General features: G+C 40.5%; 1 protein-coding gene across 1 annotated transcript in view; it reads left to right on the forward strand.

The window, feature by feature from the left end:
- Window positions 1-16,161, forward strand: part of Lhfpl1 (LHFPL tetraspan subfamily member 1) — a 56,580-nt gene extending 40,419 nt beyond the window's left edge. Inside the window, exon 3 of the mRNA XM_070038973.1 lies at window positions 15,320-16,161. Within this exon, the coding sequence (XP_069895074.1) occupies window positions 15,320-15,501 (182 nt within the window). The 3' untranslated portion in view covers window positions 15,502-16,161. The remainder of the gene's footprint in view (window positions 1-15,319) is intronic.
- The last annotated feature ends 732 nt before the right edge of the window (window positions 16,162-16,893 follow it).

Genomic DNA, 16,893 nt, shown 5'->3' on the forward strand with positions numbered 1-16,893 from the left:
GTAGTCAGGGTTTTGAATAAAAGTAACATGAAACAACTATAGGTGGGAAGGGGAAAGGGAAGACAGGGATTTATGAGACAAAAGGTCTTTTATTCCGTGGGGAGATCAAAGGGTATTGGGCTGGCCAAAAGTGAGTTTTGTGCTCTCATGTACTAAGGTGGCTGCTGCTGCCAAAGCTCGAAGACAGGCTAGACAGCCTTTTACCATTGGGGCTAGCTGTTTTGAGAGGTAAGCCATAGATCTAAAGGAGGGAGCTGACATTTGTCCAAGAACTCCAAGGCCAATTCCCCACTTCTCAGTGACTTGTACTTTAAAGGGTTCCTTAAGGTTGGGTAGAGCCAGTGCTGGTGCCCAAAGAAGTGCTTGCTTCAGAAATTTAAATGGGATGTCAATGGGCTTTGTGGGGTCTGGAGGCTCTAGTAAGGAACCCTTGGTTGCCTCATAAAGAGGTTTGGCCAAGGTAGCAAAACTGGGTATCCAAATACAAAGTAATCCTGTAAGTGTAAGGAAACACAGAATGTCCTCCTTGGTCTGTGGGACAGAGACTCAATGTAGGCTTTTCTATTAAGAGTAATTCTTCTCTCTGTTGGAGTTAGGGACAAACCCAAGTACATTACCTCTGGCTTTGTTATCTGGGCCTTGGAAGGGGAGACTCTATATCCTTTTGTCAACAGGATGTTGAGGAAGTCAGCTGTATGTTGGCGAGCCAACTCAAAGGAAGGGCTGTAAAGCAAAAGATCATCCACATACTGGAGAATGATACTAGGAGACACCTGAAGAGAGAGGAGATCCTTTGCTAAAGCCTGTCCAAAGAAATAGGGACTGTCTCAGAACCCTTGAGGGAGGACTGTCCAGGTCAGCTGTTGTGCCCTTGAAGTGTCTGGGTCCATCCAAGTAAAAGCAAAGAAGTCTTGGCAGTTGGGATGCAGGGGGATTGTGAAAAATGCATCCTTGAGGTCCAGCACTGAAAAGTGGGTGTTACCAAGATGTATCTGTGAAAGGAGAGTATATAAGTTAGGTACAACAGCATGAATAGGAAGGACTGCAGCATTAATAATGTGCAGGTCCTGGACTAGGCAATTGGTCACATCAGATTTAACTACTGGCAGGATAGGGGTGTTAAAGGGGGAGTTAGTAGGTCTGGGAAGTTCTTGTTTAAGAAGGCAAAGCATGATATTTTTTTCTGATCAGTTGTGGGGCTTGAACTCTGGGCCTGGGCGCTATCTCTCAGCTCTATCAGCTCAAGGCAAGCGCTCTATCACTTGAGCCACAGCGCCACTTCCAGGATGATGGGTTTTAAACCTTGCCTGTGTCTAAGAGAAATGAGGTATTGGGAAGTGCTAGGGAAATGGGTAGGGTCTTTAAGTTTAATGAGGACAGGAGTATGGTGTCTAGCCACAGTAGGAGTGGAAGTATCCCAGATAAGAGGGTTGACAAGATCTGGAGGTAAAGGGAAAGGATCTGGTTGGGAGGTTACAGGTGGAGGTTCAGCTAAGGATAAAAGTAGAACAAGTGTAGGCTGTTTGGGGATATGGAATGAGAGGGAAACTTGAAATTTAGAGAGCAAGTCTCTCCCTAGGAGTGGGGTAGGACAGTGTGGTAGGATTAGGAAGGAGTGTAAAAAGGGAAAGTCTTCTATTTTACATGGCACAGTCCTGTAGTTGGGAGACAGGTAGGTAGGCCATCCACAGCCACCACCCAGATCTGGGAGGGAAAAGTCTTGCCTGTATATTGAAATAACATGGAATAAATCACTCCCATATCCAAGAGAAAAGATATTAACTTACCGGCTATGTAGAAACACACCCTGGGCTCTGCCATTGTGATGTCTGATTGTTGGGAGCAGGCAGCCCTGGGCACCCTCATCCTGTAGCCAAGCAGAGAATCTCTGATGGGTCTGGCTCCACCTGCCTGGGTGGGTGGGGTGGAGGAAAGGCTGGCCTAACTTGTGGAGGTGAGGAGGGGCAGTTGACTCCCCGGTGTCCCTGTTGCCCACACCTTGGGCAGGGTCCAGGTGGCAGTAGTGATGAAGGTCAGAATTTTGCCAAGTGGCCCTCTTGCCCACACATGAAGCATGCTCCAGGTGGTGCATGCTGGGTGCCTCTTCTCGGAGGAGGCCAGATGGCAGCAGCCAGGATTTGATAGTTCTCCCTCTTACGAGCAGTCTTATCAGCAATCTGCTCTTCTGGATTATTAAAAACTTTAAATGCCATACTCACCAGATCTCGTTGAGGGGTCTGAGGACCATCCTCAGCCTTTTTTTAACTTTTTCCTTTGGGCAATAAAATGAGTACTAAGAATCACGTTAGCCTCTGCTGACTTTGGGTCCAGTCTTGTATAGCACTGGAGCACTACTGTAAGGCATTCAAGAAATTCAGCCGGGATTTCATTGGGCCTTTAATTTGTCATAATTGACAGGACGATAGGCTGCCACTAAGGAAGAACAGCTACTAAGTAAGTTATCATCTTATTTCTGCTTTCCAACCTAGGAGCATCATGTTGATAATTCCAATTGGGCTCTTCCCTAGGCACAACTGTTGCTCCCACTGGAAAGTTAATATCTAAGTGGTGGGCATCATCGGCATGTGCCTGGACAGCAGTCCACACCCTATCCTTTTCCTCAGCAGTAAGGGTAGAAGATAGTATTAGATATATGTCCTGCCAAGTTAGGTCATAGGTCTCAGCCAGGTTTTTAAACTGCTTGATATAATTATTAGACTCTTGGACGTAAGATCCCAGCCACTTCTCAATCTGACTAATATCAAACATTAAGAATGGGGCATGCACTCTAATTATACCTTCAGGCCCAGCCAACTCTTGCAAGGGCACATGGGGTCTGGTGGAAGTTGTGTACCACCAGTGTGAGACTGGGTGTGAGTTTGCAGGGGGAGAAGGTAGAGAGGGTGAAGGGAAGGAGAGTAAAGAAGAAGAAGGTGGGGAAGGTGCCAGATGCTCAGCAGAAAAGGGAGCAAAGTCTAAAAGAGGGTCAGGCACATCAGGCTCTGGAAGGGGCCCTGTACTCTCAGAAGTGGGTTCTCCATGTGCCAGGAGGAGTGGAAAAGCTGGCACGATTGGCATAGGGCTGTGTTGTCCCAGAGAGCAAAGAATGGCTGAATATGAATGACCTCAGACCATTTACCATTGCGCTGGCAAAAATTATCTAAATCTCTGAGAATGACACAATCAAGAGTCCTGTCTTTGGGTCATCAAGAGCGATTATCCAGTTGGTACTGTGGCCAAACTTGAGCGAAATAATAAATTAGGCGTTCTTTGTTGATGCAGTCCTTAATGGACAAGACATTCAGGGACCACAGCAGGCATTCCAATGGAGTTTCCTCCTTTGGGCATGACTTACAACAACCCATTAAAGATTCAAGAGAGAAAAACATAGGAGCAAAAAATTTAGTGAGTGAAGGAGGGCTTACTGAATGAAAACGGCATTCCGACTTACCACCTAGCCCTCTAGGGAGGAGTGGCCAAGCAACCAGAGTCAACATCCTTGGCTCCAGAGGTGACCAGCCTTCCAGTTAAAGGCCTAGCAGGTTCTCTGGCACGGTACCATGTCTGGAGAGAGACTGAACAACAGAGAACCCTTAGAGAGTAGTTTACTCCCCAAAATGTAGAAGCGTGGAGGTGGATGCAGAGGCCAGCAGTGGTATTCATGCTGTGTCTGCAGAAGACTGATTTGCAAAAAGGCCATCAGAACTAGAGGTATTCCTCAGAGCAAAAAAAGAAGGGGGAAATAAAAAAATGAAAAAAAAGAGAAAAAAATACGGAGAGGAATCCCACCAATCCTGACTTTAAGCCCTTCCTGGGTTCACAGCTCTATTTATGTTAGGTTTTTAAAGAGGTTGCTGAGTAAGAACAGCACCACACACGTGGTATTTAGGTAAGGGGTAGGTTTATTCAGTAGACCTGTTGGCACCAGGCCAGGTTGGCACTCTGTGAAGCTGGCAGAGAGGCGGTCTGGCCCTGGGCTATGCCTTATCTAGGGTAGTGGCAGGGAAAAGTGTGGCCAGGTAAAGGGAAGTAGGAATAGGTGGGAGAAAGGTGTGACCACATTGGATCCAGATGTGACCTCAGTGGATGTGGATATGACCTCTTACAGGTGTGCCAGTTGCCTAGGTAACATAGGTACTGGGTGGGGTCTGCTCACCATCCAGGAGTGGACCTTACAGTGTTCTTTCTTTGGATTAGTTCCCCAATATTCTTTTTTTTGTTGGTTGTGAGTGTTGAACTCTGGGCCTGGGCATTGTCCCTCAGCTCTTCAGCTCAAGGCTAGCACTCTACCACTTGAGACATAGCACCACTTCTAGTTTTCTGAGTGGTTTATTGGAGATAAGAGTCTCACAGACTTTCCTGCCTGGGCTGGCTTTGAACTGTGATCCTCAGATCTCAACCTCCTGAGTAGCTAGGATTACTGGTGTGAGCCACTGGCACCTAGCTCCAATATTCTTGATTGCTTTTTTTTGTTAGTTGTGGGGTTTCAACTCTGGGCCTGGGCGCTGTCCCTCAGCTCTTCTGCTCAAGGCAAGTGCTCTACCACTTGATCCACAGTGCCACTTCCAGTTTTCTGGTGGTGTATGGTTGATAAGAGTCTCACGGACTTTCCTGCACAGGCTGGCTTTGAACTGCGATCCTCACATCCCAGCCTCCTGAGTAGCCAGGATTATAGGTGCAAGCCACCAGTACCTGGCAATATTCTTGACTTCTAAGCTGGCATTCTGAGAACCTACTCCGTGAAGAAGTTTCTCTGTTAGACTCTGTTCTGTTCTGATTCCTAAATCTGAAGCCTGCATCAGTCTAGGACTAGGCTGTACTACAAACATTAGTTTGGAGCTGACTTCTTTCAGTAGTTCATGAGAACCCATTGACAGCTGGACAGGCTCTATGCCCCTGAAGAGCATAGGGATAGGGCTCTGGGGAAGGTGGTTAGTTTTAAGCGGCATCCAGTGACAATTTTTCTGTAAACAATACTGATATAATAATATAACTTAATGATGAATCAAAGGAAACAGAGTCAGACTCCAAACCAATTTGATTTGTAACTTGGAATAAAAGCAACATGTCTTGATTTAAATGTCAGACCCACTGCTGAGTGATGATTTAATAACTTTTATGAGAGTTTCTGTCACAGCAAATTCTACACTGGAATAGAATGACTCACAGTTAGGGTGTTAGAAATGATACAGAGCACACAAAAAAGAACTGGCTTGTCTCAGAGCTCATCCTGAAGCTTTGCATAAAGCTAATTTGCAGTTTGAACTCCCCCTGCCCCAACCATCTTGCCACCCATTTGTTTTCGCAGATAGCTATGCTTGGCGTAGAACAAACCTGCAGGTGTGATGGCAGTTCAGTGAATTCTGAGCTAGTCTAGGGGGAAGGTTCAAAGTTGGGAAAATTCAATCTAAAGGCAGTAGTGACCCCAGATAATTATCTCCTCTCCTGTCCTCTCCTCTCCTGTCCTCTCCTGTCCTCTCTTCTCCACTCCTCTCCTCTCCTCTCTTCTCTTGCCCATTCCTCTTCTCCATGGCCTAATCCTCCCACCTTCCACACATACACCCTGGGGATTGAACTCAGCTTAGGCACACTGGGCAAGTGCCCCCTAGTGAGCTCAAGGCATTTCAAGAACTTATATATCTTTGAAGATTTGTTGTTGGGGGATTTAATTTGTTCTTGAGTTCCAGGCATATTTTAGATATGAAACCCTTGTCCATTGTATGGCCAGTGAAGATTGTCTCCCAATCCGTGGGCTTTCTGTTGATCTTGCTAGCTATGTCCTTTGCCATGCAGAAGCTCTGCAATTTCATGTAATCCCATTTGTCGAATCTTTCTTTGATTTGTTGTATTTCTGGGTCTTTATTAAGAAAATTTCAGCCTGTGCCAACAAGACCTAGGGTTTCTCCTATTCCATCCTGTAATGTTTTCAGAGTGTCCACTTTGACTCCAAGGTCTTTGATCCATTTGGAGTTGATTCTGGTGCAGGGTGATATATAAGGATCTAGCTTTAGTTTTCTACACGTAGTTAACCAATTTTGCCAACACCATTTACTGAAGAGGCTGTCTTTCTTCCAGTCTATTTTTTAGCTCCCTTATTGAAGATTAGATGGCTATAGGTCTGTGGGTTCATTTCTGGGTCTTCAATTCTATTCCATTGGTCCTGAGGTCTGTTCTTGTGCCAGTACCAAGCTGTTTTGATTACTATGGCTTTATAGTAGAGTTTGAAATTTGGTATTGATATTCCTCCAGCACTGTTCTTTCTGTTGAGGATCATTTTTGCTATTCGGGTTCTTTTATTGTTCCATATGAATTTTTGGATTGCCACTTCTATTTCCTTGAAGAATGATGTTGGAATTTTGATAGGTATCAAATTGAATTTGTAGATTGCCTTGGGAAGCATTGCCATTTTCACAGTGTTGATCTTTCCAATCCAGAAGCATGGGAGTTTTTGTCACTTTCTAAGTTCTGTTTTGATTTCCTTTTTTAAGTTTTTAAAGTTTTCATCATAGAGGTCCTTGACTTCTTTGGTTAAGCAACTGCCCAATAAATAAGTGGGCTAAAGACTTAAAGAGAAACTTCTCTGAAGAGGAAAGAAGGATGGCCAATAGACACATGAAGAAATGCTCAACCTCCCTAGCCATAAAAGAAATGCAAATCAAATCAACATTGAGATACCACCTCACTCCAGTTAGAATGGCTCAAATCAAGAACTTTGATAACAACAGATGCTGGAGGGGATGTGGACAGAAGGGAACCTTACTGCATTGTTGGTGGGAGTGTAAACTTGTTCAACCACTTTGGAAAGTAGTATGGAGGTTCCTCAAAAGACTTCACATAGAGCTCCCCTATGACCCAGCAATCCCACTTTTGGGCATTTACCCAAATGTTCACAAACAAGACCACACTAAAGCTACTAGCATGACTATGTTTATTGCATCATTATTTACCATAGCTAAGATATGGAACCAACCCAGATGCCCCTCAGTAGATGAATGGATCAAGAAAATGTGGTATATATACACAATGGAATTCTATGCCTCTATAAGAAAGAATGACATTGCCCCATTTGTTAGGAAATAGAAAGACTTGGAACAAATTCTATTAAGTGAAGTAATGCAGGCCCAAAGAAACATAGGTCCCATGGTTTCCCTTATTTGCAATATCTAGTATATGACTGAGTCAAGCAGAAAAGGTCAGATAAGTTGATATTAGGGAAATGAACCCTAAGCTATGTATTCAAATGTTTTTTTTTTCTTTCCTGTGATTGTTTCTAACACATTTATAAGATTATTTCTATGCTGCTTTGTATGCCCCCCCCACAGTGTATTTGATGTTGATATAATTTGTGGAAGGGAAGGGAAAAAATCATTTAAATAGGGATACAGGTGGACCCATTGCAACAATGAGATGTACAAGTCGTTATGTCAAAAACGAACTTTCCAACTTTGGTGTGGGCGGGGAGGATTGGGTGGGGGTATGGGGGGAGGATCAGGAGGGATGGGAAGGGGGAAAAAAGGAGGAGGCTAGAATGCTTGATAAGAAATGTACTCATTATCTTGCCCATGTAATTGTAAGCCTTCTGTACAGTATTTTCACAATAAAAATAACAGAAAAAAAGAACTCATATATCCTAATGCTCTCTGTCTTTAGGCAGATAATTATTTTCTCTCATTTTAGAGATGAGAGAGTTTAGACCTATTAGAGTTAAAAAATTTTCCACGAGATTTTTGTAGTGTATTGGTTCCCAGGAATCTATTGCCTTCTCCTCAATATGCCTCCTTCTCTCTGCTTCCCCAGTTTTCTAGGAGTACAATATGAGAAAATGCAGGAAGCTCAAAGCTGGGGCTGGGAACGTGGCTCAGTGGTAGAGTGCTTGCCTTGCATGCTTGAGGCCCTGGGTTCAATTCCTCAGCACCACATAAGCAAAAAGAAAAAAAGCAGGAAGTGGTGCTGTGGATCAAGTGATAGAGCGCTAGCCTTGAGCTGAAGAGCTGAGGGACAGCACCCAGGCCCAGAGTTCAGGCCCCACGACTGGACCCCCCCCACCAAAAAAAAGAAAACACAAAGCTAATGATACCTCAATTCCAGTCGGCTTGATCTTTCCTAACTGTAGACATTCCATTCTGATGGTTTAATCCTTCATTGTCAAGATTCATTTTGTAGCAAATTTAAGGGGTAGATACTTAGTATTTGCCTAGATGAGGATTGCCTATCCTTAAGATTATTGACATTTTTGACTAAGTCATACTTTGTTGTTAGGAACTGGTTTATGCCTTGTTTACTGCACGCCAATGTCTTTGGACACTGACACCATTATGTCCTCTGCATACTTGTAATCTCTTTCATATAACATTCAGAATAATCACCCCACACTAATTCTCTAATATTGTGGTTCTTAATAGAAGAAAACACTGTTCCCCCATATCTGGCATAGTTTTTTACTTTTAAAAGAAGAGAAAGAGAAGGAATAAGTTACTGAGGACATCTAATATGCAGAAGGTAGAGTGCTACAATGCCTAGGACAACATAGGTCTTCCTTATGCATCTCTGTAACAGAGGATTTTCCAGACTGAAGAAATTGTGTGCTAAAAAAATCAAGAACTCTAACAACAACAGATGCTAGAGGGGATGTGGACAGAAGGGAACCTTACTTCATTGTTGGTGGGAGTGTAAACTTGTTCAACCACTTTGGAAAGCAGTATGGAGGTTCTTCAAAAGACTTCACATAGATCTCCCCTATGATCCAGCAATCACACTTTTGGGCATTTACCCAAATGTTTACAAACAAGACCACACTAAAGCTACCAGCACAACTATGTTTATTGCAGCATTATTAACCACAGCTAAGATATGGAACCAACCCAGATGCCCCTCAGTAGATGAATGGATCAAGAAAATGTGGTATATATACACAATGGAATTCTATGCCTCCATCAGAAAGAATGACATTTCCCCATTTGTTAGGAAATGGAAAGGTTTGGAAAAAATTATATTAAGTGAAGTAAGCCAGGCCCAAAGAAGCATAGGTCCCATGGTTTCCCTTATTTGCAATATCTAGTATAGGTATGAGTCAAGTGGAAAAGGTCAGATAATGTGATGTTAGGAAAATGAACCCTTAAATATGTATTTTAATGTTTTCGTTTCTTTCATGCATGTGTTTCTAACGCATTTATAAGATTATTTCTTTGTTGCTTTGTATGTCCCTCCCCCACAGTGTAACCCCCACTTTCACTATATTTGATGTCAGTATAACATGTGGAGGAGATGGGGACAAACAAGTCATTTAAGGATTCAGGTGGACCTGTTGCAACAGTGAGAAGTACAAAATGTCATGTCAAAACCAGCTTTACAATGTCGGTGTGGGGGGGGGGTATAATTGGGTGGGGGGAGGGGGGAGGCTGGGAAGGGAGGTGAAGGGTAAACAAAGGAGGAGGCTGGCAATGCTTGGCAAGAAATGTATGCATTATCCTGCCCATGTAATTGTAGCCCCTCTGTACAGTATGTTCTCAAATAAAATAAAATAATATTAAAAAAAAAAAAGAATAGCAATAGCAATAACATCCAAAAAAAAAAAAGACTTCACATGGAGCTCCCCTATGACCCAGCAATCCTACTTTTGGGCATTTACCCAAATGTTTACAAACAAGACCACACTAAAGCTACCAGCACAACTATGTTTATTGCAGCATTATTTACCATAGCTAAGATATGGAACCAACCCAGATGCCCCTCAGTAGATGAATAGATCAAGAAAATGTGGTATATATACACAATGGAATTCTATGCCTCCATCAGAAAGAATGACATTGCCCCATTTGTTAGGAAATGGAAACACTTGGAAAAAATTATATTAAGTTAAGTAAGCCAGGCCCAAAGAAACATAGGTCCCATGGTTTCCCTTATTTGCAATATTTGGTATATGTATGAATCAAGCAGAAAAGGTCAGATAATGTGATGTGAGAAAAATGAACCCTTAGATATGTATTTTAATGTTTTTTCTTTCATGCATTTGTTTCTAATGCATTTATAAGATTATTTCTTTGTTGCTTTGTATGTCCCTCCCCCACAGTATAACTCCTGCTTTCACTATATTTGATGTCAGTATAATTTGTGGAGGAGATGGTGAAAAACAAGTCATTTAAGGATACAGGTGGACCTGTTGCAACAATGAGAAGTACAAGTTGTCATGTTGAAAACGAACTTTACAACTTTGGTGCGGGGTTGGGGGGGAGGATTGGGTGGGGGGTTGGGGGGGGAGGCTGGGAAGGGATGTGAAGAGTAAACAAAGGAGGAGGCTGCAATGCTTGATAAGAAATGTACTCATTATCTTGCCCATGTAATTGTAACCCCTCTGTACAGTATGTTCACAAAAAATAAAAATTAAAAAATTAAAAAAAGAAGTTACTTGATCATTGCTAATGATTTTCTGAGCACTGCCATAATAATCTAACCTTAAAAATGAACTTCCTAAATAAATGAATATACTTTTTTTTCCAGTGGAAAAAAAAGAAATTGTGTGCCAATAGTGGGTAACCACTCATTCATTTCTTGAATGAGAAACCATCCATTGTACCTCATTATTTGTGAGAAAGTAAAACTCATGTCCACTCTTGGTTACATTTAGCTTATTTTTTTTACTCCATGTGGACATATTTTTTAAAATAACTCTGAATAGTATGCTGCTTCTGTAGCTTATTATGTGCTTGTGGAGTCACATAAAACACTCCCTCTGCTGGACAAAGAGACTTCCCAATACTAGAGCCAGGCTGATTTCTAAGAAACGCTGTCTCTTCCTAAAGCCTTACCTGAGCCTTAAATCAGCCATCTAGGAGTAGTTCATTCCTCTTTTTCTGTCTATTCCTATGATGTTTTACTCATGTGTATCTTAAAGTACTTATCGTTTTATAGTATAATGGATAATTTGAATTAGAATGACTCAAATTTTTCTTAAGGTACTAAGGGGTAAAGAAGATCAAAGGACATTTCATATATTTATAAAATATTAATATATTATATATAAAATATTCCTGATACACATGAACACATATGAAGACATCATAATGAGACCTACCAAAGACTGTTTGGAAAAGAGAGGAAGGTAGAAGGGTATGAGAATGTAGTGGAAAGATTTACTTAAATTATACTGTATAGATGTTTATAGAATTGTCATAATGAGTCCCTTTGTGTGCTTGGTATATGTTAAATAAAAATAAAATTAAGAAAGCAATCCCCTTAATAAAACTTTTACTTTAAAAGGGGAAACTGAGGCCTGGAAAGAGGGGATATTAGTTGAACATATTTTACTTTCCCATAAAATGTAGTCCTTAATAATTTGTGTCCTTGGTTTTGTTCTACTAGCATGACTGAAAGGGACGTTATGGAGCATTTACTTTTGAGCTTTGATCTTTAAATTAGGCTTAGCCTTCACATCTCAACTCTGAAATTTATTTATTTATTTAAAATGAGTTTTTTATTGTGAAATACCGTACAGAGAGCTTACAATTACATGAGCAAGGTAATGAGTACATTTCTTATCAAGCGTTGTTGCCTCCTCCTTTGTTTTTCCCCTACCCTCCCTTCCCTCCCATCTCTACAACTATACTACCCCCACACCTAAATTGTAAAGTTCATTTTAAAACATAGCATCTTGTACATATCATTGTTGCAATGGGTCAGCCTGTATCCCTATTTAAACAATTTGTTTTTTCCCTTCCCCTCCCAAAATTATACTAACGTCAAATACAATGAAAACAGGGGTTATACCATGGGGGAGGGACATACAAAGCAACATAAAAATCACATGGTACCTTATAAATACATTAGAAACAATAGCAAGAAAGAAAAACCACTTGTGTCCTTATCTTGGGGTTCATTTCACTTAACATCATCTTATCTGACCTTTTCTGCTTCTTTCAGAGATATACTAGTTATCGCAAATAAGGGAAACCATGGGACCTATGTTTCTTTGGGCCTGGCTTACTTCACTTAATATAATTTTTTCCCAAGTCTTTCCATTTCCTAAAAATTGGGGCAATGTCATTCTTTCTTATGGAGGCATAGAATTCCATTGTGTATATACACCACATATTCTTGATCCATTCTCTACTGAGGGGCATCTGGGTTGGTTCCATATATTAGCTATGGTCAATAATGCTGCAATATCATATCAACTCTGTCTAAGTTGGCTAAGACATTTGCCTTTCAGACACTTATTTCCCTCTAAATAGTAATTATTAAGGTGGTTGTGAAAATCAAGTAAGATTGTGTATTGAAAATGCCCGGAACATCATAGGAACTCAATAAATGTTTGTCAGAAGAGTATTAGGAAAAGACTTATATTTGGCAGAACTGAGGATTGAACTCACAGCATTGCACATGCTAGGCAAGCACTTACTGTAAGGACTAATGAACTACATTCTCAGTTCTTAAATAGCATGTCTAAGAATGAAATTTATAGATTGATGATAGTCTACAGGGCTTCCTAAAAAGTAATCACAGGTAAAGAATGATATTCATTGTCATTGCTCTCTGATATATCTTTCCATACAATGATTCATTTGTAGAAGCATCCCGTGATGCTTTCTGTGGATTAACTGAGTATTAATAATGGCTCCCAAATCAGAAAGATAGTTCTTTAAAGATTTGCTCTTAGAATGTACTCATTATCTTACTCATATAGCTGAAATCCCTCTGTACATCACCTTGACAATAAAAAATAATGTGGGCTATCAGGGTTTTTAAATTTTACTTTTATTGTCAAGGTGATGTACAGAGGGGTTATAATTGGGTTCTAAAGAATATTAAATATTAGCTGGGCAACGGTGACTCATGCCTGTAATCCTAACTACTCAAGAGGCTGAGATCTGAGGATCGCAGTTCAAAGCCAGCCCCTATAGGAAAGTCCATGGGACTCTTATCTCCAATAAACCACTAGAAAACCAGAAGTGGTGCTGTGGTAGAGCACTCGCCTTGAGCTGAAGAGTGCAGGGACAGCGCCCAAGCCCAGAGTTCAAACCGCATGACCAACCAAAAAAAAAAAAAAAGAATATTGAATATTGAATCAAGCCAAATTTTGATCAAGGAAAAACACTCTGTGTATGTGTGTGTGGCAGATACATGCAAACGTAAGTACACATAGACAGCATATTAGGTAGAGGAAGAGAATGTGCATAGCTCTTATGGTGGAAAGGTCCATGGTATGTTATACACAAGACAATATTTTGGAAAAGATCTATACAATTTGTGTGGGGGGGTGTTGAGGCGGAGGGAAAGTAGGAGAAAAATGAGGGAAAGGGTAATAATTTTGACAATAAATGTACTCATTACCTTACTTATGTAACTTTAACCCCTTTGTCCATCACCTTGAAAATAAACAAAATACATAGAAAAAAAGAATAAAAAGAATATTTCAGTAGCTGGATTTTCCATTTTAATTAAAAATTTGAGCCAGAGTTTTGCATATTGAAGCTTGAGAATGCAGTGTACCCAGCTCTAAAATATGAGTAGACTAGATCATACATATTGGAAATTATAGCCATTATAGGTAACATACACAAATCACTATCAAGCTAAAAACAAATACACCTGTACTGTTTAGCCAATAATCTAGAAAAGAGAACTGGCAGATGAAAATATGTGAAATGCAAATCTTCTTTCCATTGTTTTTGCTTAGCAGTTGTATATGAGATGTAGAGATGACTTATCAAACAACTACTTGGTTGAGTCAACTTGTGTGTACTAGAGTGAGTCTGGGAAGGGATATAGTTGGGGCCAAGTCCTGAATAGTGTTCTGTGGTAGATATGAATTGGTAAGTAAGAGGAGAAACAGTGTTTGGGGAAAAAAGACAACGTGATGGCGATTTCATAGTGGAAAGAGTATTTCCAAGTTGGGAAATTTGGTATAAATTAGGCTAACCTAAATAAAAGAGTGAACCAACCTAACTTGGGGCCTCTTTAGATTCTTCATATGGTACATCAAGTAACCACTTAAAACGAGGAAAACCAAGTCACAGGGAACCATGTGAACAGAAGCAGTTAGTGTTTTGATTGAATATAGCCTTTAAAAAATAAATTTTCCTAAATACCAATCTTGGCATCCTCAACTTGGAATAGTCAAGACTAGCTTCTGCAAGATTGTGAGGCAGGTCAAGGTTATTTCCTCCTCTTTTCAATACTTTTCTTGCAATTCTGCATAATTTAGGCTAAAGCATGTTATTTTTTCAGTTAGTTACTCCAATACCTCATGAAATAATAGCTCTTCTTGTTTCTCTTGGCATTAACATCTTCTGAAAACTACAAATGACTGAAAACTATAAATTCTCCAAACAAAGTAATCTATCTGTAATAAACTGGCAAGTGGTGGGGTAAATAGATTTATGTATGTGACATTTTCCACTACATTTCAAACTGGAAGTTTCTCTTGGAAGTTTCATTTTTTATTCAAATGCGTATTTCCCTCCTGCATGTTGAAAGGCTAGGTCAGAACAGATAAAGAGGGAAGGGATTTGATTTTGCATATTATACTTCCTCATGATGCAGGACATAGCCTTTGAAAGTAATCCCTTCACAGCAGTTAAAAGTTTGGAGTCACCTGGTGCTTATGCCTATTATCCTAATTACTCAGGAGGCTGAGATCCGAAGACTGTGGTTCAAAGCCAACCCAGGTAGGAAAGTCCGTGAAACTCTTATCTCCAATAAACCACCAGAAAACTGGAAGTGAAGCTTTGTTAGTGGCAAAGAACTAACCTTGGGCTGAAGAGCTGAAGGACAGCACTCAGGCCCAGAGTTCAAGCCCTACACCCTACAAGAAAAACTGAAGTCATCATGTACACGGTTTATATCCTGATTCTATCATTTTCTAAATGTGTGATTAAAAAATAATTAGGTTAACCTCTGCCTTGGTTGCCTCATCTTTTGTCAGACAAGAATAAAAAGAACCTGTCTCGTGTAGTTTCTCTGATGATCAATGAGGTGTATGCAAAAAGTACTTAGCATATGTTTGACACTTGATCAATTGTTCTTATCATCATTGTAATTAGCATTGTCACACCATCACCACCCAAAGCACCCCCAGTTACTACTGTGATATGAAAATAAAATATAACCGCTTGCTGAAATAGGGATCAACAGCCAGCAAAGGAAGAAAGGGAAAAAATACAAAATTCAATTCCATCTACTATTTTCTCTTCTTAGTCTAACCATGATATCCCCAGGAGAGTGTATAAAGATTGCACTTAAAGAATTATTGCTATAGTCTGCTGCCAAAGACAATGTATGAGAAAACAAACCTACCCTCATGTCTCTATTCTTGTTTACACAGGTACTTGTCGGCTTGGTTGGGCCTATTACTGTGCTGGAGGTGGAGCAGCAGCAGCCATGTTGATCTGCACATGGCTTTCATGCTTTGCTGGAAGAAAGCCAAAGCCTATTGTGTTGGTGGAGAGCCTCATGAGAAATACCAATTCTTATGCCATGGAGCTTGACCACTGTCTCAAACCCTGATCTTTGAAAGGAGATTGATTAGCAAGGATGGGAAAGGGAAATGAATGGAGCTCTGAAAGAGGTCTAAACCTCAATTAGTTGGCACCTATCTACCAGTAGTATAGCTTAGAGTTTGCATGCTTTTTAAACACCTTCCCATAAACCAGTGCATCAGTGGTTATTTAAAAGTCATCTAGAAGAATTATTCTCTCATTTACTGCACAAGAGTGTTCACAGACACCCAAGTTCCAATATGCTGCATTAGGCAAAATAAGATCCTTACTTGAAAAGTAGCTACACAACTAAGCAGCTCTTCAGAGTTCTACAGCTCACCTTTCCTGCTTGGTTTGAAACTTAAAAGCTAAACACTCTTGTATGGAGAAAGATGGAGAAATGAACAGGGCTCATCCCTACCACATTTATAAGGCCCTAATTGTGGCATTTATTGCCATCCCCAAACATATCTGGAATACCACTGCTGGAAGTGTGTGACTTTTTCAGAACTATACCTTCTGCTTTTCTTCCTTTGCAGTTATGGGAAAGCTTGGTGGGAGGATAGCACCCAGTGATGAAAACAGGAATAAAAGATGCCTGTATACAGTCTGGGACCTCTTCTGCATTATGACTTAGACTATTCATATGAGTTCATTCTCTTCTGTCTGGGTGATTGGTATCACTATATAGTGGCAAGCAAGTATTCCCTGATCCACTGTAGATGCAGGAATACTCCATCAAATGTCTGAGAAGAGACTAACATTTATCAGGCACTCAATAAATAAGAATTTACAATGATAATGACAAAGATATGTCTGCTGGATTCATACTGAAATTTCTATAAGAGTTCGTTATAATTGACAATGAAATCTGCAGTGGCATTTTGCCTCTGTAGTTACCCCTAGCATGATGCAAGTTACTCTGCCTGTTTCTATAACTGCTTATCAAATGATTTCTTTTCCATCTGTGATGAGTTAGACATGAAAGAACACAGTACTGATGTCACCTAGGCTGAAGTATTTTTAGTCTGGCCTGCATCCCATCTGTGTTCAAGGCTGACTGATAGTGTAGAATAACTTGGTGTCTCCTGGGGGCAAAATTAGTTTCACTCCCCCCTCCGGTTAATTCAGGACAGTTCTATTGTTCCATAACCACAGCTTTATGGACTGAGAAGAGCTTGTGAATCCAAAGATCACTTCATCTGTTTCTATTCCTAATCATTTCAACATGGTTTAGTTACAGTCATACCTAGGGAGAGAAATTGAAAAAATGGCTTGATGAGTTGTACAGCATCAAAGTTCTTATAAAGATCTTACATACGTAAGTCAATTTGATCATCTATCCAATTCATGGTTCATTCATTTATTTTGTCATTCATTCAGGAAATATCTTGAGTATCCTTCTATATACTGCATTCTG

The sequence above is a fragment of the Dipodomys merriami genome, unplaced genomic scaffold, assembly GCF_024711535.1.
Source record: "Dipodomys merriami isolate MVZ:Mamm:240054 unplaced genomic scaffold, mDipMer1.0.p SCAF_3, whole genome shotgun sequence".
NCBI classification, from domain to species: Eukaryota; Metazoa; Chordata; class Mammalia; order Rodentia; family Heteromyidae; genus Dipodomys; species Dipodomys merriami.